General features: G+C 45.4%; 1 protein-coding gene across 3 annotated transcripts in view; it reads left to right on the top strand.

Moving 5' to 3' along the window:
• The first annotated feature begins 900 nt into the window (after positions 1-900).
• Positions 901-24,399, top strand: part of LOC115162288 (60 kDa lysophospholipase) — a 56,445-nt gene continuing 32,946 nt past the window's right edge. The window contains exons 1-4 of one of the 3 annotated variants that reach the window (XM_029713448.1): positions 901-1,175; positions 3,726-3,851; positions 14,238-14,253; positions 14,809-14,962. In XM_029713448.1, coding sequence (XP_029569308.1) covers positions 14,239-14,253; positions 14,809-14,962 — 169 coding nt within the window. In that variant the 5' untranslated portion in view covers positions 901-1,175; positions 3,726-3,851; position 14,238. Of the gene's footprint in view, positions 1,176-3,529; positions 3,852-14,237; positions 14,254-14,579; positions 14,963-24,399 lie in introns of those variants that run through there. The other 2 variants (XM_029713446.1, XM_029713445.1) reach the window with 2 other exon arrangements.

Genomic DNA, 24,399 nt, shown 5'->3' with positions numbered 1-24,399 from the left:
ATGGTGAAGAGATTAGTGACGTTGGAAGATTATCCAACCTAACAAAACTCTGAGTCACAGGTTTCTTGAAAGTTGACAATAGTGTCTGAAATGACAACACTATCTCTGCTACTCTCACCGTGATTTGGGTATGTGTAACGTTCAATTTATCGTCATAATAGTCTCTATGTTGTGCACAGATAGCTCGTAGGAGAAGGAGACAGCTATCTCTTCTAACAATATACATAGAGTGTTCTCATCCCGAGACTATCACCCCAACCTTAATTTATGAGCCTTATGTAAACATTCTGTCTCAAACACAGTACCTCGCCTCCTGCTACAAATACATTTGCACATAAATCATTCCATCTAACCCATAACACAATAGTCACTACTCCTAATGCACTTCTATAGTTATGAAAATACTAAAACATTCTCAAATAAATTGGTCAATATACACCAGTCCCTCCTCTGGAACAATGGTCACTCTTATGTTCCACGACACCTAAAAACATATTGACTTGAACAGGGAAGAGAGAAAATACATGTTTAATAATTTCACACCACCCTTGATGCGACTGGGACTGGGGAAAGAACCTGGGGAAAGAACCGTCCATCCGTTACATTCTATGCACATGTGGCCTGTCTTTGGCATCATTAAAGTGAAGACTGTTATTTTATCAAATCAATTCTCTGTAATTATTATTACGTGATTAAACTAATCTTATAAATGTAATTAACTAGGAAGTCGGGGCACCAAGGAAAATCTTCAGATTACAAAGTTATAATTTTCCTAATATTACGGAAGAAAAAGAAACGTGTGCACTCACTACTGTAAGTCGCTCTGGATAAGAGCATCTGCTAAAATGACTAAAATGTAATGTAAGAGGAAGGGGTAGAGGATGAGGAGGGGGAACCAGTGCGGACGGGTGGGCCAGATAACAGCAACAACAGGACAGGAACTTTGCTTGTTACAACTGCGGAAAGGAGGGACATTTTGCCAGAACATGTTGAAACAAACCTACCGAACAGGGTGCAGTGGGGGGAGGTTGAAAAACTGGACCTCCACTGAAAACAACCCTTTACAACCCACAAATGGACTGACACGAGGTAGAGACAGTTGACACCCTTAGACAGCATTTAAAGATTTTTTTAAAACCCCTATGAGGAACCAATGGTTCGTCTCGTCATCAATGGTGAGTCAAAATATGACAGACGTTTGCTGCAATGTCTGTCATAGATTTAGAATTTATGTCCAAATCTTTCATGTCAAATGAATCAGTTACCACTGTAGGAGCCTCGGGAGTGACTATGACAGAGTTGCTCACGATGCCCCTACCTGTTAAAGTTGATAACACATGCATAAACCATCAATTCATTTTTTCTGCATGTTGTCCTGGAAATTTGTCAGGAAGAGATCTTCTCTGTAAATTTGGAATTAATATTCTTTGTAAAGGAAAAGGCCTCACTGTTGTACAACCTCAGGAGACATGTTATTTCATGATGTTGTCTAACATGGTCTCAACATGTGATTGGTACTATGCATAGGACGCACAGGATAATGACCCTACTGACAAAGTTCTCAACTGATGTGAATAGATGTGTCATCTATTTATATCAAAAACCAGCTTTTTACATTAGCATGTGACGTTCAGAACTAGCATTCCCACCGAACACTTCCGGGGAATTTACTAAATTACTCACGATAAACGTTCACAAAAAACATAACAATTATTTTAAGAATTATAGATACAGAACTCCTTTATGCAATCGCGGTGCCCGATTTTAAAATAGCTTTTCGGTGAAAGCACATTTTGCAATATTCTGAGTAGATAGCCCGGCCATCACAGGCTAGCTATTTTGACACCCACCAAGTTTGGTACTCACCAAACTCAGATTTACTATAAGAAAAATTGGATTACCTTTGCTGTTCTTCGTCAGAATGCACTCCCAGGACTTCTACTTCAACAACAAATGTTGGTTTGGTTCCAAATAATCCATAGTTATATCCAAATAGCGGCGTTTTGTACGTGCGTTCAAGACACTATCCGAAGGGTGACGGGCCGGCGCATATCGTGACAAAAAATGTAAAAATATTCTTTTACCGTACTTCGAAGCATGTCAAACGCTATTTAAAATAAATTTTTATGCAATTTTTCTCGTAAAATAGCGATAATATTCCGACCGGGAGTCGTTGTTTTCGTTCAAAGACTGAAAAAGTAACATGGACTCTTCACGTGCACACCCGTCTCATTGTTCTCAGATCGACCACTTACCAAATGCGCTACTGTTTTTCAGCCAGTAACTTCAGAGTCATCATTCAACGTTCTGGCGCCTTCTGAGAGCCTATGGGAGCCTTAGAAAGTGTCACGTTACAGCAGAGATCCTCTGTTTTGGAAAGAGACGACAAAGAAGGCCAAGAAATGGTCAGAGAGGGCGCTTCCTGTTTGGAATCTTCTCAGGTTTTGTCCTGCCATATGAGTTCTGTTATACTCACAGACACCATTCAAACAGTTTTAGAAACTTTAGACTGTTTTCTATCCAAAGCCAATAATTATATGCATATTCTAGTTACTGGGCAGGAGTAGTAACCAGATTAATTCGGGTACGTTTTTTATCCGGCCGTGCAAATACTGCCCCCTATCCCCAACAGGTTAAATAAAGTAACTAAACAAAAATGAACAATTAACAACGGTGTGTGTAATCAGTAGTGTAAGTGAGTGTTTTGCATACCTGAATGTAATAACGCCGAGTGTTGAAAGGTGCCAAAGCAAACAACCAAAAAGCCACAACTACCACAACCAAAAACAACAAGGTGTCTGCATGGAGAGAGAGTCTCTTTCAATGACTGTGGAAGAGGTCTCTTTATCCTGGGACACACCCGGGCCCAGGTGTTTCCCATCTAGCTGACGACCCTCCCAACTCCGCCCACCGGCATCCTAATAAGGAAACAAGAACAAAGAGAATACGGCAGACAGAGTGGGAGGGTCGTCACAGTTGGAAAATAATTCCAGGTGAAGCTGGTTGAGAGAATACCAAGAGTGTGCAAAGCTGTCAAGGCAAAGGGTGGCTACTTTGAAGAATCTCATATGTTTTGATTTGTTTAACACTTTTTTTGTTTACTACATGATATGTGTTATTTCATAGTTGTGAATTTATAACACAGGGCGAGACCCAGACACAGGATGCAAATGGTTTGAGGCTCTGATATTTATTAAAATACAAGGGGCAGGCAATAGGCAGGTCGAGGACAGGCAGAAGTTCATTAACCAGGTCAGAGTTCGAAAGGTACAGGGTGGCAGGCAGGCTCGAGGTCAGGGCAGGCTGAACGTTCAGGCAGGCGGGCTAAGTGTCAAGGCAGGCAGAAAAGGTCGAAACCGGGAGGGCTAGAAAACAGAGGCTTGGAAAAACAGAAGCACGGAAAAAACCACTCTGGTAGGCTTGACGAGACAAGGCGAACTCGCAACACAGGTAAAAATGCACTGGGGGAAGATAATGGGGGAAGATGGGCGGCACCTGGAGGGGGGTGGAGACAAGCAAGAAGACAGTTGAAACAGATCAGGGTGTGTCCAAACTTTTGACTGGTACTGTACATGCGTGGACGCGCGTATCGTACCACTGGTTTAGCACCTCATGAGATACTTTACATTCTTTTTCCAAAAAATTGGTTGACATTGATGGGTCGCGAGGACCAAATGGTGGGTTATTGCGCTGCATTTAAATGTTCTGAAGTCTATCTTTCCCAGGGAAAAAGGGCTTTGCCTGAACCAAAGGGAGGACAGCTCCACAAGTCACAACCAGGTGATTGAGTGGTCATCAAGGACCTCCGTATGAAGACTTGGCACCAACAGCGCTGGACTGGACCATTGCAGGTGCTTATGATGATCCAGACAGTGAAGGTTTCAGAGAGGTCTACGTGGGTTCACGCCAGCCACTGCAGGAAAGTACCCCACAATCCAGACAAAGATTTACCAGCTGATGTCCCCCTGAAGGCAGCCTCAGTGGCCATGTATCCGTCCGCTGGCACTCTCTGGCGGACTCTGGGCAGATCTCTTCTGCTCTCTTAGCGGAGTGCGGGCTCCAAGGTGATCCCTGTGCACGGTTGACACTGGTCCTCAGGAGTTGACAGCAGACAGCAATAAGGGTCCCATCTGAGTTGCCAAAAAAGTTGTGGAAATTCTAACCAATAAGGAGAGACTTTGTTTGAAGAAATGACAGTCAACGTTTATTTGATAAGAATTGCAATAATGTAGCTGTTGACCCCACACTGAGGTGGGAGGTTGAGAGTTTGAATGACACAAGGAGTACAGGAGCCTTATAAAGTCAGACTGTCTAATGGTATGTGTACGTGTGTGGAGACCAGAACGAAACTGGGGTAAAACGTACAGACTAACTGCGAATTTGGTCCTCTCGTTCTGTAGCAACTGCTGGTTATTCTAATCTTCTAGTGAGGACAAAGGACAATAGGTGTCAAAGCAACAGGAAATCACTCTCGACATAGTTCCAAAGTAGCCAGCAAGCTGTCTGCCCAGACGAAAGATGGTTTCACAACCACACACAAGCATGAACCTTTTGCCTAGCAACAGGCTCTCACCAGGACAACAGCTTTATCAATGGTGCGCAGGATAGAACACTTAGCTCTGTTTTCAGTAAATTAAGAAAAAACGGTTATTTCCCTTCTAACTAACAGGAATCCTGACCAAGCTGTGCCGGTCAGCTCTTGGCTGTGCGCCCAGAACAACAACGGGGACTTACTTCCTTAGTTACTCTAGGAACCTACAGTGGGGGAAAAAAATATTTGATACCCTGCTGATTTTGTACGTTTGCCCACTTACAAAGAAATGATCAGTCAAAATTTTAATGGTAGGTTTATTTGAACAGTGAGAGACAGAATAACAACAACAAAAATCCAGAAAAACACATGTCAAAAATGTTATAAAATTATTTGCATTTTAATGAGGGAAAAAAGTATTTGACCCCTCTGCAAAACACGACTTAGTACTTGGTGGCAAAACCCTTGTTGGCAATCACAGAGGTCAGATGTTTCTTGTAGTTGGCCACCAGGTTTGCACACATCTCAGGAGGGATTTTGTCCCACTCCTCTTTGCAGATCTTCTCCAAGTCATTAAGGTTTCGAGGATGACATTTGGCAACTCGAACCTTCAGCTCCCTCCACAGATTTTCTATGGGATTAAGGTCTGGAGACTGGCTAGGCCACTCCAGGACCTTAATGTGCTTCTTCTTGAGCCACTCCTTTGTTGCCTTGGCCGTGTGTTTTGGGTCATTGTCATGCTGGAATACCCATCCACGACCCACTTTCAATGCCCTGGCTGAAGGAAGGAGGTTCTCACCCAAGATTTGACGGTACATGGCCCCGTCCATCGTCCCTTTGATGCGGTGAAGTTGTCCTGTCCCCTTAGCAGAAAAACACCCCTAAAGCATAATGTTTCCACCTCTATGTTTGACGGTGGAGATGGTGTTCTTGGGGTCATAGGCAGCATTCCTCCTCCTCCAAACACGGTGAGTTGAGTTGATGCCAAAGAGCTCCATTTTGGTCTCATCTGACCACAACACTTTCACCAGTTGTCCTCTGAGTCAGATGTTCATTGGCAAACTTCAGATGGTCATGTATACTGCTCAAAAAAATAAACACTTAAACAACACATCCTAGATCTGAATGAAAGAAATAATCTTATGAAATAATGTTTTCTTTACACAGTTGAATGTGTTGACAACAAAATCACATAAAAATGATCAATGGAAATCCAATGTATCAACCCATGGAGGTCTGGATTTGGAGTCACACTCAAAATTAAAGTGGAAAGCCACACTACAGGCTGATCCAACTTTGATGTAATGTCCTTAAAACAAGTCAAAATGAGGCTCAGTAGTGTGTGTGGCCTCCACGTGCCTGTATGACCTCCCTAGAACACCTGGGCATGCTCCTGATGAGGTGGCGGATGGTCTCCTGAGGGATCTCCTCCCAGACCTGGACTAAAGCATCCGCCAACTCCTGGACAGTCTGTGGTGCAACATGGCGTTGGTGGATGGAGCAAGACATGATGTCCCAGATGTGCTCAATTGGATTCAGGTCTGGGGAACGGGCGGGCCAGTCCATAGTATCAATGCCTTCCTCTTGCAGGAACTGCTGACACACTCCAGCCACATGAGGTCTAGCATTGTCTTGCATTAGGAGGAACCCAGGGCCAACCGCACCAGCGGGGTCTGAGGATCTCCTCTCGGTACCAAATGGCAGTCAGGCTACATCTGGCGAGCACATGGAGGGCTGTGCGGCCCCCCAAAGAAATGCCACCCCACACCATGACTGACCCACCGCCAAACCGGTCATGCTAGAGGATGTTGCAGGCAGCAGAACGTTCTCCATGGCGTCTCCAGACTCTGTCAAGTCTGTCACATGTGCTCAGTGTGAACCTGCTTTCATCTGTGAAGAGCACAGGGCGCCAGTGGCGAATTTGCCAATCTTGGTGTTCTCTGGCAAATGCCAAATGTCCTGCGCGGTGTTGGGCTGTAACCCCCACCTGTGGACGTCGGGCCCTCATGCCACCCTCATGGAGTCTGTTTCTGACCGTTTGAGCAGACACATGCACATTTGTGGCCTGCTGGAGGTCATTTTGCAGGGCTCTGGCAGTGCTCCTCCTGCTCCTCCTTGCACAAAGGCGGAGGTAGCGGTCCTGCTGCTGGGTTGTTGCCCTCCTACGACCTCCTCCACATCTCCTGATGTACTGTCCTGTCTCCTGGTAGCGCCTCCATGCTCTGGACACTACGCTGACAGACACAGCAAACCTTCTTGCCACAGCTCGCATTGATGTGCCATCCTGGATGAGCTGCACTACCTGAGCCACTTGTGTGGGTTGTAGACTCCGTCTCATGCTACCACTAGAGTGAAAGCACCGCCAGCATTCAAAAGTGACCAAAACATCAGCCAGGAAGCATAGGAACTGAGAAGTGGTCTGTGGTCCCCACCTGCAGAACCACTCCTTTATTGGGGGTGTCTTGCTAATTGCCTATAATTTCCACCTGTTGTCTATTCCATTTGCACAACAGCATGTGAAATTTATTGTAAATCAGTGTTGCTTCCTAAGTGGACAGTTTGATTTCACAGAAGTGTGATTGACTTGGAGTTACATTGTGTTGTTTAAGTGTTCCCTTTATTTTTTGAGCAGATTATATGTATTCTTGAGCAGGGGGACCTTGCGGGCTGTGCAGGATTTCAGTCCTTCACGGCGAGTGTGTTACCAATTGTTTTCTTGGTGACTATGGTTCCAGCTGCCTTGAGATCATTGACAAGATCCTCCCGTGTAGTTCTGGGCTGATTCTTCACCGTTCTCATGATCAATGCAACTCCACGAGGTGAGATGTTGCATGGAGCCCCAGGCCGAGGGAGATTGACAGTTCTTTTGTGTTTCTTCCATTTGCGAATAATCGCACCAATTGTTGTCACCTTCTCACCAAGCTGCTTGGCGATGGTCTTGTAGCCCATTCCAGCCTTGTGTAGGTCTACAATCTTGTCCCTGACATCCTTGGAGAGCTCTTTGGTCTTGGCCATGGTGGAGAGTTTGGAATCTGATTGATTGATTGCTTCTGTGGACAGGTGTCTTTTTTACAGGTAACAAGCTGCGGTTAGGAGCACTCCCTTTAAGAGTGTGCTCCTAATCTCAGCTCGTTACCTGTATAAAAGACACCTGGGAGCCAGAAATCTTTCTGATTGAGAGGGGGTCAAATACTTATCAATTTATCATTTTATAACATTTCTGACATGCATTTTTCTGGATATTTTTGTTGTTATCCTGTCTCTCACTGTTCAAATAAACCTACCATTAAAATTATAGACTGATCCTTCTTTGTCAGTGGGCAAACCTACAAAAATCAGCAGGTGATCAAATACTTTTTCCCCCCACTGTACACCCACACACACAATTATTTATTTAACAATCTCAATCTTAATGCCTACACAACTAAGCTTAAGGAAAGATATTCTAGTACACAAGCATCAGCAAGGTTTAACAAAACATTTCCCTCACACCGCCCAGCAATCAGATAAAGGGGAACCATTTGTAGCTTTCAAATCAAATCGTATTTGTCACTTGCGCCGAATACAACAGGTGTTGTCACGTCCTGACCATAGAAAGATGTTATTTTCTATGGTAGAGTAGGTCAGGGCGTGACAGGTTTTTTCCCAATGTTTTCTATTTCTATGTTGTCAGGTTCTGGTTTTGTATTTCTATGTTGGGGTTTTGTTTGGGATGATCTCCAATTAGAAGCAGCTGGTCCTCGTTGTCTCTAATTGGAGATCATACTTAAGTAGGGTTTTTTTTCCACCTGGGTTTGTGGGAGATTATCTTTGAGTCAGTGTATGTTTCACCTTTGCGTCACGGTCTGTTGTTTTTGCTATTCAGTTATTTATATGTATTGCATAGTTTTACAGTGTAAATAAAATGTGCAACGACACACACGCTGCACTTTGGTACGCTCCTCCTTACGACAACCGTGACAGGTGTAGACCTTAGAGTGAAATGCTTACTTAAAAACCAACAATGCAGTTAAGAAAAATACGGGGTAATTAAAAAATAGTGTAAAAAATAACAGTAACAAACAATTAAAAAGCATCAGTAAAATAACAATAGCGAGGCTATATAGACTTAATGGCAGTTTACATACACTTAGGTTGGAGTCATTAAAATTCGTTTTTCAACCACTCCACAAATTTCTTGTTAACAAACTATAGTTTTGGCAAGTCGGTTAGGACATCTACTTTGTGCATGACACAAGTAATTTTTCCAAAACAATTGTTTACAGACAGATTATTAAACTGTATCACAATTCTAGTGGGTCAGAAGTTTACATACACCAAGTTGACAGTGCCTTTAAACAGCTTGGAAAATTCCTGAAAATTAGGTAATGGCTTTAGAAGCTTCTGATGTATTTATAAAGCTCTTCTTACATCAGCTGATGTCACAAAGTGCTGTACAGAAACCCAGCCTGAAACCCCAACAGCAAGCAATGCAGGTGTAGAAGCACGGCGACTAGGAAAAACTCCCTAGAAAGGCCAGAACCTAGGAAGAAACCTAGAGAGGAACCAGGCTATGAGGGGTGGCCAGTCCTCTTCTGACTGTGCCGGGTGGAGATTATAACAGAATATGGCCAAGATGTTCAAATGTTCATAGATGACCAGCTGGGTCAAATAATAATAATCACAGTGGTTGTCGTGGGTGCAACAGGTCAGCACCTCAGGAGTAAATGTCAGTTGGCTTTTAATAGCCGATCATTCAGAGTATCTCTACGGTTCCTGCTGTCTCTAGAGAGTTGAAAACAGCAGGTCTGGGACAGGTAGCACGTCCGGTGAACAGGTCAGGGTTCCATAGCCGCAGGCAGAACAGTTGAAACTGGAGCAGCAGCACGGCCAGGTGGACTGGGGACAGCAAGGAGTCATCAGGCCAGGTAGTCCTGAGGCATGGTCCTAGGGCTCAGGTCCTCCGAGAGAGAGAGAGAGAAAGAAAGAGAAAATTAGAGAGAGCATACTTAAATTCACACAGGACACAGGGGAAACACCCCAGATATAACAGACTGACCCTAGCCCCCAACAAACTACTGCAGCATAAATACTGGAGGCTGAGACAGGAGGAGTCGGGAGACACTGTGGCCCTGTCCGACGATACCCCCGGACAGGGCCAAACAGGCAGGATATAACCCCACCCACTTTGCCAAAGCACAGCCCCCACACCACTAGAGGGATATCTTCAACCACCAACTTACCATCCTGAGACAAGGCCGAGTATAGCCCACGAAGATCTCCCCCACGACACAACCCAAGGGGGAGCGCCAACCCAGACAGGAAGATCACGTCAGTGACTCATCCCACTCAAGTGACGCACCCCTCCTAGGGATGGCATGGAAGAGCACCAGTAAGCCAGTGACTCAGCCCTTGTAATAGGGTTAGAGGCAGAGAATCCCAGTGGAGAGAGGGGAACCGACCAGGCAGAGACAGCAAGGGCGGTTCGTTGCTCCAGCGCCTTTCCGTTCACCTTCACACTCCTGGGCCAGACTACACTCAATCATAGGACCTACTGAAGAGATGAGTCTTCAATAAAGATTTAAAGGTTGAGACTGAGTCTCACATGGGTAGGCAGACCATTCCATAAAAATGGAGCTCTATAGGAGAAAGCCCTGGCTACAGCTGTTTGCTTAGAAATTCTAGGGACAGTTAGGAGGCCTGCGTCTTGCGACCGTAGCATACGTGTAGGTATGTACGGCAGGATCAAATCGGAAAGATAGGTAGGAGCCAGCCCATGTAATGCTTTGTAGGTTAGCAGTAAAACCTTGAAATCAGCCCTTGCCTTAACAGGAAGCCAGTGTAGAGAGGCTAGCACTAGAGTAATTTGATAAAAAAAATGTTGGTTCTAGTCAAGATTCTAGCAGCCGTGTTTAGCACTAACTGAAGTTTATTTTGGGCTTTATCCGGGTAGCCGAAAAGTAGAGAATTGCAGTAGTCTAACCAAAAAGTGACAAAATGCATGGAATAATTTTTCTGCATCATTTATGGAGAGAAAGTTTCAGATTCTTTCAGTGTTGCGTAGATGGAAAAAGCTGTCCTTGAAACAGTCTTGATATGGTTGTCAGAGATATCAGGGTCCAGAGTAACGCCGAGGTCATTCAGTTTTATTTGAGGTGACTGTACAACCATCAAGATTAATTGTCAGATTTAACAGAAGATCTTTGTTTCTTGGGACCTAGAACAAGCATCTGTTTTGTCCGAGTTTGAAAGGAGAACATTTGCCGCCATCCACTTCCTTATGTCTGAAACACAGGCTTCCAGGGAGGGCAATTGTGGGGCTTCACCATGTTTCATCGAAATGTACAGCTGTGTCATCCGCATAGCAGTGAAAGTTAACATTATGTTTCCGAATGACATCACCAAACGGTAAAATATAGTGAAAACAATAGTGGTACTAAAACGAAGCCTTGAGGAACACCAATGTACAGTTTATTTGTCAGAGGACAAACCATCCACAGAGACAAACAGATATATTTTCTACAGATAAGATCTAAACCAGGCCAGAACTTGTCCGTGTAGACAAATTTGGGTTTCCAATCTCTCCAAAAGAATGTGGTGATCAATGGCATCAAATGCAGCACTAAGGTCGAGATGCACGAGGACAGATGCAGAGCCTCGGTCTGACGCCATTAAAAGGCAATTTATCACCTTCAAGTGTGCCGTTTCAGTGCTATGATGGGGTCTAAAACCAGACTGAAGCGTTTTGTATACATTGTTTGTCTTCAGGAAGGCAGTGAGTTGCTGTGCAACAGGTTTTTCTAAAATTTGAGAGGAATGGGAGATTAGATATAGGCCGATAGTTTTTATATTTTCTGGGTCAAGATTCGGCTTTTTCAAGAGAGGCTTTATTACTGCCACTTTTAGTGAGTTTGGTACACAATGATGGATTTCATTGAATTAACTTCATGCTATGGGTAACAGTAAATAAAACTGATATGTTAATGACTTTGAAAAGTAGAGCAGCCTTGGATTATCTGTTGGATGCACAGGGGGGCAAATGTGCTCTCGTGGGAACTTCATGTTGTACTTTCCTTCCAGACTCTTTCATACTGGAAATATCTCCACTGCCATAGAACAATTAGACAAGCTAAGGGGCGCGTTAATGGAAGGAGAGGCTGATGAAGGTACCTGGCCTTTTGCATGGCTGACTTCCCTGTTTGGGGCCTGGGGAACAACAGTTTTCCATTGGCTCATCTATGGCCTAGTAATCCTTCTTGCTGTACTACTTATCATTACTTGTGTTAAGAAACTTTGTAGCAAAACGTCCTCACTATGCCATTACTTACCACAGAAGATGAGGCATCATCATTCCCGATTTACATATCTGATGATGACCCTAACCCTAGTCATAGGACTAGGGATATTGAATGAATGGTCCATTCAGTTTGCAAGAAATGCCCCAAGAGAAGATTTTGCAAGTGGTGTTCAAAATTGGCAAATCACTGATGGCCATTATCACCATTATCACCGAGTCTTACCATTGTGCTAGGTGCCAGCGTGATGATTGTCCTATTTGTTGTGTTGTAGCAAGTTGCTTATTTTTTTTATTTCTATGTTTTTAAAGATTATGCTGTGATGGTCTGAAACTCAAAAGTCCAAAGGAAGATTATTTGCGAGGTTGCATCTGGAAGGTTATGCTTATTTTTATTCTATTTTAAATTGTAATGAATCTTGTAGTTTGTATCGCAGAAGGATGTGCTGTAACAAGGTTTTAAACTCAGTAACCCAAAGGAAGGTTATTTACCATGAGGGAATAGACAAGGACTGGGAAGTTTTTCTTAAGAATATGTTACAACTTTACAGCGTTAAAAATGTAACTGAAAGAATATAAAGAGACTGATTCTCTTAAGAGTGTTAGGGAAATTTCTGTGAAACTTCTAATGCAAGTACCGTACATAGGGTAGCGTCTGGACATTAGAAACACAACTAATACTGCCTGGGGAAAGAACCGAAGGGAATGACAGATATAGGGGAGGTAATCATAGACATGATGGCGTCCAGGTGAGTCATGAGGCGCAGGTGCACGTAACAATGGTGGCAGGTGTGCATAATAATAAGCAAACTGGCGACAATGAGCGCCAGAGACGGGGAGCGGGCGTTGACGTGACAGTACCCACCTCCCTGACACGTGGCTCCAGCTGCAGGACGCCGACCAGAGGAACGGTCCGGAGGACCAGGAGTGGGCTGGTCGCTTCTGATGAGGCGCCAGGAACCTGTCGAGACGGGTGAGACGGGGGGAAATGTGTAGAGCGGGGGAACCTGTAGAGCAGGCGGGGGCTGGGGGGAACCTGTAGAGCCGGCGGGGGCTGGGGGGAACCTGTAGAGCCGGCGGGGGCTGGGGGGAACCTGTAGAGCCGGCGGGGGCTGGGGGGAACCTGTAGAGCCGGCGGGGGCTGGGGGAACCTGCTGAGGCGCGGGAGCCTGACGAACCTGCTGAGGCGCGGGAGCCTGACGAGCCGGCTGAGGTGCGGGACCATGACGACCTGGCTGAGGCGCGGGACCATGACGAGCCGGCTGAGGCGCGGGACCATGACGAGCCGGCTGATGCACGGGACCATGACGAGCCGGCTGAGGCGCGGGACCATGACGAGCCGGCTGATGTGCGGGAGCCTGATGAGCCAGCCGAGGCTTGGAAGCCTGACGGACTGGTTGAGGCATCCCCGGTAGCTTCGACAATGGAAACCTGATGAGCCAACCGAGGATTGAGAACCTGACAAGCCAGCGGAGGCATCCCTGGTTGCGTTGACAGTGGCCCTTGGACCCGACATCACCAGCAAAAAATGATACAATAAAAAAAATCCCTGTTGCTTTTGTTGGGGCAGTATTCTGTAACGCAGACGCTGGGAGTCAGGAAGCAAATTCAGGGGGTGAATTTAATAATAAATGGAACAATACGAAACAAGAGTAACGTCTGGACATGAGAAACATAACTAATACTGCCTGGGGGAGAAAAAAACTAAGGGAATGACAGATATAGGGGAGATAATCATAGAAGTGATGGAGTCCAGGTGAGTCTCATGAGGCGCAGGTGCGCGTAACGATGGTGGCAGGTGTGCGTAATAATGAGTAAACTGGCGACAATGAGCGCCAGAGAGGGGGAGTGGGAGTAGATGTGACATTAGGACTGTATAGCTTCTTGCATTGCATAAAGTTAATGGTCGTGTATGTTTGTGTGGGTGTGCAGCCACTCACCATCTGGGCAGACAGAAAAAGATGCTTGCTTGTGCCAATTCGGCAAATCATTGATCTACGTCAGGGAAACTGTGTCTAGAGTAATTTTCTGTTGTTTCGATTCCTCACTAGAAGACTAGAATAACCAGCTGTTGCAATAGAACTAGATGACCAATTTACAGTTAGTCTGTACCTTTTACCCAAGTTTAGTCATGTTCTACACCAAGATCACATGTTATGTACTTACATGCTTGCATAAAATAGTTTGACAATAAAAGGCTTCTCTACTCCTTGTGTCATCGAGCTCTCAGCATCACTTCAGAGTGCGTGGTTGACTAGCTTCATCATTGCAATTCTTAAATAAAAAGATTGATTGTTTGAAGAAATAACAAAGTCTCTCCTTATTGGTTAGAATTTCCACAACATTCTGTCCTTGAAGGTTGTTGAAGAACAACTCAATAGATAAACAATTAATTCTACTCCACGTCCTCTACACCATCTCTCTACAACCCAGCATGGACTCCCTTCAGGTTGGTCTCACTTTCATCATTGCATTGTATGTGCATGCTTTTATCTTGGAAATACATTTTGTCCAATATTATCATTGCGATTCATTATTTTTGCCAAAATAGATAATACAATCAAGCATTTAACATTACAGTTTTAATATAGGTTACTCTGTGTACTGATTAGTGCATTTGGCACTTCACAGCATCCTCTGTCATTGATTGTGGTCTATTGCTTTAAAAACATCCCTTGTTTTGATAATGTAGCCTTCCCTGTGGCTCAGTTGGTAGAGCATGGTGTTTGCAACGCCAGCATGGTGTGTGCAACGCCAGGGTTGTGGGTTCGATTCCCACGGGGAGCCAGTAAAAAATAAAAAAAATAAGTCGCTCTGGATAAGAGCGTATGCTAAAATGTAAATGTATCTTCCACAACCAGCTATCTAGTAATCAAGGATGGAATGTAAAAGGTCTACGTCTACCTCATGTCCCTCTCCAGCTTCAGAAATTACCTCTCTCTCTAGAGCTTTGTCCTATTTAAGGTTGAGCCAACTTGATCAGTCTGATGTGTTCCCATCGCAGAATTCTGAAGTTCACCAGAGCAATGTGGCACAGGCAGGCCGACGAAGGAGGTTGTCGAGCAGTGATCAGTCTCTGGATGTGAGCCCCTGTGATGAAGCGTGTGTCTTGGTCATTAACACCGGAGGGACTATCGGGATGACGTACCATAATAACGGTAAAAAGTTTGGACAGGGATTTTTACATTGTATTTGTTGTTGCCCAGACAAAGTACATTTAACTGAGGTGACAGTCGGTGAATGACCGTGGTTTGAGATTCGATATTCGCCAGACATTCAAACTAAAATAGCTCGCAAATGATTTGAGCTACATACCTCAGGTTCTTTATGAAGGAAAAAATGTTTAAAAATATTGCACAGGTCTTATTATCCCGATTCCGACCTGAGTTTCATCATCACAGGGCAACAGTGTAGGCTGCCTGGCATACCGTCAATGTAACAAGTTAGGCACCGTCAACAAAGTGTATGATCAAGAAATTCACATTTCAATAGCTCTTACACCACATGACTTAGCAATCTAATTTCAACGGTCCATTATTCCTTACATGGAGGTATGATGCACATCCTTTGGTTTTCTCATAAAAGGATTCCAAATTTTAAAAATATATTTATGCAAAATCATTTAAAATTCAGTAGCTTGACCATGTGACCTAGACACCTCAAACTAACTTTGGAATGTTCCTAGGGTAGGGGGATAACATGCACGCCCTTTGTTTTTTTTCTTTTACCTTCATTAATTAAAATGTTTGACTTAGAATTTCAATAGCTCCTTGATCATATGACCTAGGCACCTCAAACCAATGTTGTATTGTTCAAAGTGTAGGGACACAGATTTGCACACCCTTTTCCCATAAAGCACTTACACAATTTTATATCAATATTTTCAACGTACAAATGTCAATAGCTCTTCAACCACGTGACTTAGCAACCTAATTTCAACTGTCCATTATTTTTTACTTAATGTCAATAGCGCCTTGATCACATGACCTAGGCACCTTACACCAACTTTGTATTGTTTACAGTATAGGGATGGAGACATATTGCACACCCTTTGGTTTTCCTATAAAGCACAACATTAAAGCCCCAACTTTCTGACTCCCTCAGTTTGACTTTCTGCTCTGAAAAGTTGGGCCGCCAGGTTTTGGGCATTCTGAATTGTATTGTGTTGAACAGTTTGTCAGATTGTCACCGCTTACCTGGACTACTGCAACGCTCATCCCTATAGCCTCTGTGTCACCCTTCTTCAATATGTTCAGAATTCTGTTGCTTCAGTGCTCATCCTGAAGGGTACACCATTTTCAATCTGTTTGCAGTCATTCTGATGGGCTGGTAGGAAGAGGGCAAAAGAAAGTGTTCTACCTTCTCTGGGTCCTTATCTGATATGGTATAAAGTAAGGCTGCGGACCATTGGAGAACTTTACATGCAGGCTGTATTCTGTCATTCTTACCATTGTGCACATTGAATGCTGTTAAACCTTTAAAAGACCATCGTTGTTCGCTCTATCCTTGGATCATTTATTTCACACCACAGGAAACAGAAAATTCCCTACAGCTGCACCAAAACCTGGGAAACATCACATCCACACTCCACTGCTCATCCACAAATCTTTCCATGTCCTGGTTCTTTTTTTTACTTCTCTGACATGCTGCACACCTAAATCCCCTGTCACTCACTTTACTCATCTGACTCTGGCTTCCTTATTACTCCCAACACCATACTCCTGAACACTGGGGACCTTGTCTTCAGTGCCTTCAGCTCAGCTGCACTCCTCTGAAACTCCTGGAATATCCATCACTACATTTGCATATTTAAAACCAGACTCACAAACCATCTCCTCAGACACCTATGTTACCCTCCAAGTCTCCCATGTCTTGTTAGATGTTTTGACTGGAATCATTTTACTCCAGTGCTAGCCTCTGGCTTCCTGTTAAGGATAGGGTTTTCAAGGTTTTACTGTTAACCTATGAAGCATTGCATGGATTTGCTCCTACTTATTGCTCTGATTTGGTCCTGCCATACATACCTACACGTGCACAACAGTCACAAGACACAAGTCCCTATTATTTCTAAGCAAACAGCTGGAGACAGGGCTTTCTCCTATAGAGCTCCTCTTTTATGGGATGGTCTACCGCTCCATGTGAGAGAATCAGACTCAGTCTCAACCTTTTAAGTCTTTACTGAAGACCCATCTCTTCAGCAGGTCCTATGATTGAGTGTAGTCTGGCTCAGCGGTGCGAAGGTGAACGGCAAGGTACTGGCTAGAGGAACCACCCTTGCTGTCTCTGCCTTCCCAGCTCCCCAATCTTTCTTGGGATTCCGTGCCTCTGACCCTATTACAGAGGCCGAGTCACTGGCTTGTTCGCGCTCTCCCATGCCGTCTCTATGAGAGCGCATCACGTCACAGCAGGCTTTGTTCGCTGCACTCGACTTCCTTGAGTGGGTTGAGTCACTGGCATGATCTTCCTGTCCGATTTTGTGCACCCCCCTAGGGCTAGTGCGGTGGGTGAGATCTTCTTGGGCTATACTCGGCCTTGTCTCATGGTAGTAAGTTAGTGGTCTGTTGATTTCCCTTGAGTGGTCTGGGGGCTGTTCTTTGGCAAGGTGGGTGGCGTGTATCCTGCATGATTGGCCCAGACTGGGAGTCATTTTTGACAGGGCAACAGTCTCAGGTGTCACGTCCTGGCCAGTATATAAGGTTAATTGTTTGTAGTTTGGTCAGGGCGTGACAGAGGGTATTTGTTTTATGTGGTTCGGGGTGGTGTGTTTGTGTAAAGGGTGTTTGATTTAGTATGTCCGGGTTTTGGTTTATGTCTAGGTAGTTCTATGTGGAGTCTAGTATGTCTGTTTCTATGTCTGGTGAATTGGTGTTGGGACTCTCAGTTGAAGGCAGGTGTTTTCTATCTGCCTTTGATTGAGAGTCTCATAAATGAGGGTGTGTTTGTGTTTGTGTTTTGTGGGTGATTGTTCTGTGTTCAGCCCTAGGCTTTGCCAGACTGTTAGTTGTTCGTTTGTTCTAGTGGTTTTGTTATTTTGTATTCAGTGGTTTTTGTAAGTGAATAAATCTAAATATGAGCATACACGTACCTGCTGCGTATTGGTCTACATTTTCAGACGACGATTTCATTATATCGTCGGAAGACGAAGACGACAACCGTGACAGAATCACCCACCACCAAAGGACCAAGCAGCAGGAGAACAGCATGGATGGATGGACATGGGTGGATTTAAGGAGGTTCGTGTCCAGGGCTATGGAAGAGTTAAGGGAACCCGAGAGGCAGCCCCAAGAAATTTTTGGGGGGGGGCACAAGGGCTGTGAAGAGGGGCAAGGATGGAGCCCCAGGCCAGCTCCCCGCACTAGCCCTGAGGTACGTGTCTCCAATCTGGTACGCCCAGTACCAGCACCCCGCACCAAGCCCAAGGTGCGTGTCCCCAGCCCCGTCAGTCAACAGTCGTCGGAGCTGCCCGTCAGTCAACAGTCGTCGGAGCTGCCCGTCAGTCAACAGTCGTCGGAGCTGCCCGTCAGTCAACAGTCGTCGGAGCTGCCCGTCAGTCAACAGTCGTCGGAGCTGCCCGTCAGTCAACAGTCGTCGGAGCTGCCCGTCAGTCAACAGTCGTCGGAGCTGCCCGTCAGTCAACAGTCGTCGGAGCTGCCCGTCAGTCAACAGTCGTCGGAGCTGCCCGTCAGTCAACAGTCGTCGGAGCTGCCCGCCAGTCAACAGTCGCCGGAGTGGTCAGACTGCGCTGAACTGCCGGAGTGGCCAGACTGCGCTGAACTGCCGGAGTGGCCAGACTGCGCTGAACTGCCGGAGTGGCCAGACTGCGCTGAACTGCCGGAGTGGCCAGACTGCGCTGAACTGCCGGAGTGGCCAGACTGCGCTGAACTGCCGGAGTGGCCAGACTGCGCTGAACTGCCGGAGTGGCCAGACTGCGCTGAACTGCCGGAGTGGCCAGACTGCGCTGAACTGCCGGAGTGGCCAGACTGCGCTGAACTGCCGGAGTGGCCAGACTGCGCTGAACTGCCGGAGTGGCCAGACTGCGCTGAACTGCCGGAGTGGCCAGACTGCGCTGAACTGCCGGAGTGGCCAGACTGCGCTGACCTGCCGGAGTGGCCAGACTGCCCTGACCTGCCGGAGTGGCCAGACTGCCCTGACCTGCCGGAGTGGCCAGACTGCCCTGACCTGCCGGAGTGGCCAGACTGCCCTGACCGCCCCGAGCTGACAGACTGCCCTGACCGCCCCGAGCTGACAGACTGCCCAGACCGCCCCGAGCTGACAGACTGCCCAGACCGCCCCGAGCTGACAGACTGCCCAGACCGCCCCGAGCTGACAGACTGCCCAGACCGCCCCGAGCTGACAGACTGCCCAGACCGCCCCGAGCCGCCAGACTGCCCCGAGCCGCCAGACTGCCCCGAACTGCCAGACTGCCTGGAACGGCCAGAACCTGAGCCGCCTCCAATATAGGTGGGTTGGGGAGGGGGGGTGTAGCACAGTGCCGTCGTTGACGGCAGCCACCCTCCCTTCCCTCCCTTTAGAAAGGGGGAAATCTTTCTTTTGGGTATTGTTTGGGGGTATTTATATTTTTTTTGTGTTAAGGTGCTTCTGGGGTAGCACCTTTAAGGGGGGGGTACTGTCACGTCCTGGCCAGTATATAAGGTTAATTGTTTGTAGTTTGGTCAGGGCGTGACAGAGGGTATTTGTTTTATGTGGTTCGGGGTGGTGTGTTTGTGTAAAGGGTGTTTGATTTAGTATGTCCGGGTTTTGGTTTATGTCTAGGTAGTTCTATGTGGAGTCTAGTATGTCTGTTTCTATGTCTGGTGAATTGGTGTTGGGACTCTCAGTTGAAGGCAGGTGTTTTCTATCTGCCTTTGATTGAGAGTCTCATAAATGAGGGTGTGTTTGTGTTTGTGTTTTGTGGGTGATTGTTCTGTGTTCAGCCCTAGGCTTTGCCAGACTGTTAGTTGTTCGTTTGTTCTAGTGGTTTTGTTATTTTGTATTCAGTGGTTTTTGTAAGTGAATAAATCTAAATATGAGCATACACGTACCTGCTGCGTATTGGTCTACATTTTCAGACGACGATTTCATTATATCGTCGGAAGACGAAGACGACAACCGTGACATCAGGGGGAAGCTGGTTCCACCCTTTAGGTGCGAGGAGAGAGAAGAGCTTTGGCTGGGCTGAGAGAGAGCTGCCCTCCTGTAGGGGTGGAAGGGCAAAGAGAACAGAGGTGGCAGAATGGAGTACTCGGGTTGGGGTGTAGGGTTTGAGCATAGCCTGAATGTAGGAGGGGCAGTTCTTCTTGCTGCTCAGTAGAAAGCTTACCATGCTCTTGTAGTGGATGCGAGCTTCGACTGGATGCCAGTGGAGTGTGCGGAGGAGCGGGGTGACATGGGAGAACTTGTGAAGGTCGAACACCAGGCGGGCTGCAGCGTTCTGGATAAGTTGGAGGTGTTTGATGGGACAAGCGGGGAGCCCAGCCAACACCGAGTTTCAGTAGTCAGTACGGGAGTTGTCAAGTTCCTGGATTAGGACCTGCGGCGCTTCCTGAATGAGGTAGGGTCGTACTTTACGGATGTTGTAGAGCATGAACCTGAAGGAGCGAGTCACTGCTTTGATATTTGCAGAGAACGACAGGGTGTTGTCCAGGGTAACTCCAAGGTTCTTTTGACTCTGGGAGGGGAACACCGTGGAGTTCTCAACCATGATGGAGAGGTCTTGAAACTGTTAGGCCTTACCCGGGAGGAAGAGCAGCTCCGTCTATGTCTGCACCACGTACTCTCATGACTGGTGTCCCCCAGGGCTAATTTCTAGGTCCTCTTCTCTCACTCAGCTCCGCTGAGCTTGAGGTGGTGGGCTGACATCCAAGCTGAGATATCTGCCAGGCACGCAGAGATGTGTGTCGCCACCTGGGTGTCAGAAGGGGGGAAGGAGAAAGGTAGTTGTGTCATCATAGCAATGATAGGAGAGACCATGTGAGGATATGATGGAGCTGAGTGACTTGATGTATAGAGGGAATAGGAGAGGGCCTAGAACCGAGCCCTGGGGGACATCAGTAGTGAGAGTACGTGGTGCAGACACAGATCCTCTCCACATCACCTGGTAGGAGAAGACTACACGGTAGGACGTAGTTTGACGTCAGGGGAGTCGGGTGTTGGTTTCTTGAGGAGGGGAGTGACTCTGGCCATTTTGGAGTCAGAGGGAATGCAGACAGTAGCCAGGGATTAATTGGGCAAAGTTAGCAATGGGAGAAGGTCTCCAGAGATGGTCTGGAGAAGGGAGGAGGGGATGGGGTCGAGTGGGCATGTTGTCGGGCGGCTGGACCTCAAGTCGCAGGATTTCATTTGGAGAGAGAGGGGAGAAAGAGGTCAAAGATTCTTTCTTGAGTTTTGATGTGAATTGAGTCCCCTGCCATTTGTGTTGCCTTCTTCCTTGCCTGTGTGTCATTCACCCTCTGAATGCCACACATACACACGTCTCAATTGTCTCAAGGCTTAAAAATGTGTCTTTAACCTGCATCCTCCCCTTCATCTACACTGATTGAAGTGGATTTAACAGGTGACATCAATAAGGGATCATAGCTTTCACCTGGATTCACCTTGTCATACTGTCATGGAAAGAGCAGGTGTTCCTAATGTTTTGTACACTCAGTGTATAGTATCAGTTTTCTGTGTCTGACAAGTAGTATAGAGCTGCGGCTCTGAGTATTTGACAGATTTTTGGACGTGAGGGCCCCTGGGCACGTGTCTTGCATGCCTGGTCAGTTATTTAGAAAGCTGGCTAGACTAATTGACCAATCAAACTGATATGGGCTAATTGTGTGACATATAACAAGAGGAAAACTGTTGATGCGCAACCAAGTTTTGAAATTGCATATTGTGTATTGTACCATTCTAGCTCCTGACAGTAAGTTGACACTTTTTTGCATTTGAGGCACATGCAAGACAATGGTACCTATATTAGCATTGTCATGATTCATTTCTAAATCATCCTAAAGTATAAAAAAATGTGCCACAAATGCTAAAATGTCTCAACTTACTGTTGTGAGCTAGAATGGTACAATACACAAGGTGCCATTTCAAAACATGGTTGTGCATCAACAGTTTTCCTCTTGTTATATGTCACTCAATTGGCCAATATCAGTTAAAAAAAAAGTAAATTAAACAAATAGCAGGAACAGCACCATCTAGTGGTCAGAACCTAGTAATATCAGAATGTAGGATGGGACATAAACCCAACAACTTCAGTTACTAATTTCGGGGAAAAAACGGGGAAAAAACATCACCAATTTCACTCATAGTAGATTGCATAGGATGAAGAAACAATACTTTGAGACGCAGCTCCATACTACTTGTCAGACATAAAGAACTCATACTTTGTACTTGTTGTTGCGGTTGGATGAATGCGGGGGGTCCTTGAGGGCTTTTGACCATTTATTTGGATTCCTCATGTCTTACTCATTGTTAGATAAAGTTTGTTCCAAATCAGATGTAGGGTACTATATTTTTTGAATATTAAATGAATCCTATAAATGAAAATGGCCAATTTCGGAGCAATCAATTAGCTTAATTTCAACAAAATAATGTTGCAGGAATGCTAATCTTATCGGTTTCTATCTACAGGAAACAATTTCAGAACAATCTGAGATGGAGGCTGTTATGGCTTGCTGAAATGGCATGGAACAACTCCTGTGCTAAGTGCTAATTGGCTATCTAGCGTGCCCGAACACCTGTGTGTAAGTGTAACTAAGGAGGAAGTGTAGCGGAAGTGTAGTTCGTCAGCTGGAGGCACATAGCCGTATGGATCTGTGCAAACCTGCTACAGTAAGTATATACAGTACCAGTCAAAAGTTGGCACACACCTACTCATTCCAGGGTTTTTCTTTATTTTTACTATTTTCTACATTGTAGAATAACAGTGAAGACATCAAAACTATGAAATAACACATATGGAATCATGTAGTAACCAAAAAAGTGTTAAAGAAATCAAAATATATTTTATTTGTGAGATTCTTCAAAGTAGCCAGCCTTTGCCTTGATGAATGCATTTCAATTAACAGGTGTGCCTTGTTAAAAGTTAATTTGTGGAATTTCTTTCCTTCTTAATGCGTTTGAGCCAATCAGTTGTGTTGTGACAAGGTAGGGGTGGTATACAGAAGATAGCCCTATTTGGTAAAAGACCAAGTCCATATTATGGCAAGAACAGCTCAAATAAGCAAAGAGAAACGACAGTCCATCATTACTTTAAGACATGAAGGCCAGTCAATGGGGAAGATTTCAAGAACTTTGAAAGTTTATTCAATTGCAGTCACACAAGCGCTATGATGAAACTGGCTCCCATGAGGACCGCCATAGGAAAGGAAGACCCAGAGTTACTTCTGCTGCAGAGAACAAGTTCATTAGTGTAACCAACCTCAGAAATTGCAGCCCAAATAAATGCTTCAAGTAATAGACACATCTCAACATCAACTGTTCGGAGGAGACTGTGTGAATCAGGCCTTCATGGTTGAATTGCTGCAAAGAAACCACTACTAAAGGACACCAATAATAATAAGAGTCTTGCTTGGGTCAAAAAACACGAGCAATGGACATTAGACCATGGAAATCTGTCCTTTGGGCTGATGTGTCCAAATGTTAGATTTTTGGTTGCAACTGCTCTGTCTTTGTGAGATGCAGAGTAGGTGATCAGATGATCTCCGCGTGTGTGGTTCCCACAGTGAAGCATGGAGGAGGAGGTGTGATGTGTGGGGGTGCTTTGCTGGTGACACTGTCTGTGATCTATTTAACCAGCATGGCAACCACAGCATTCTGCAGCGATACGCCATCCCATCTGGTTTGTGCTTTGTGGGACTATCATTTGTTTTTCAACAGGACAATGACCCAACACACATCCAGGCTGTGTAAAGGCTATTTGACCAAGAAGGAGAGTGCTGGAGTGCTGCATCAGATGACCTGGCCTCCACAATCACCCGACCTCAACCCAATTTAGATGATTTGGGATGAGTTGGACTGCAGAGGGAATGAAAAGCAGCCAACAAGTGCTCAGCATATGTGGGAACTCCTTCAAGATTGTTGGAAAGGCATTCCAGGTGAGCTGGTTGAGAAAATGCCAAGAGTGTGCAAAGCTATCATTGAGGCAAAGGGTGGCTATTTTGAAGAATCTCAAATATAAAATGTATGATTTGTTTAACACTTTTTTGGTTACTACATGTTTCCATATGTGTTATTTCATAGTTTTGATGTCGTTCTTCACTATTATCCTACAATGTAGAAAATAGTAAAAAATAAAGAAAAACCCTTGAATAAGTAGGTGTGTCCAAACTTTTGACTGGTACCCGCATATATTTTTAATTTATTATTTGTTGCTGTTACGAATGATAAGTTCCATATGTTTTGAAAACCGTATCTCACGTGATGATTTTTGACATTTCTAAATGTTAAAACAGAGCGTCGGGATTGTCTTTCACATGGTCCCACCGGTAAGCGGTGCTTACAACTGCGAAACCTTGGGTTAAGGCAGAATGCCTTGTAAATTAAGGATCCGCCCCTTTTTAAAGATTTTCTCATAAAATGACATACCCAAATCTAACTGCCAGTAACT

Source organism: Salmo trutta, chromosome 25, assembly GCF_901001165.1.
Source record: "Salmo trutta chromosome 25, fSalTru1.1, whole genome shotgun sequence".
Lineage (NCBI taxonomy): Eukaryota > Metazoa > Chordata > Actinopteri > Salmoniformes > Salmonidae > Salmo > Salmo trutta.
The sequence above is the reverse complement of the archived record's forward strand: the minus strand, read 5'-3'. Positions and strand labels throughout refer to the sequence as shown.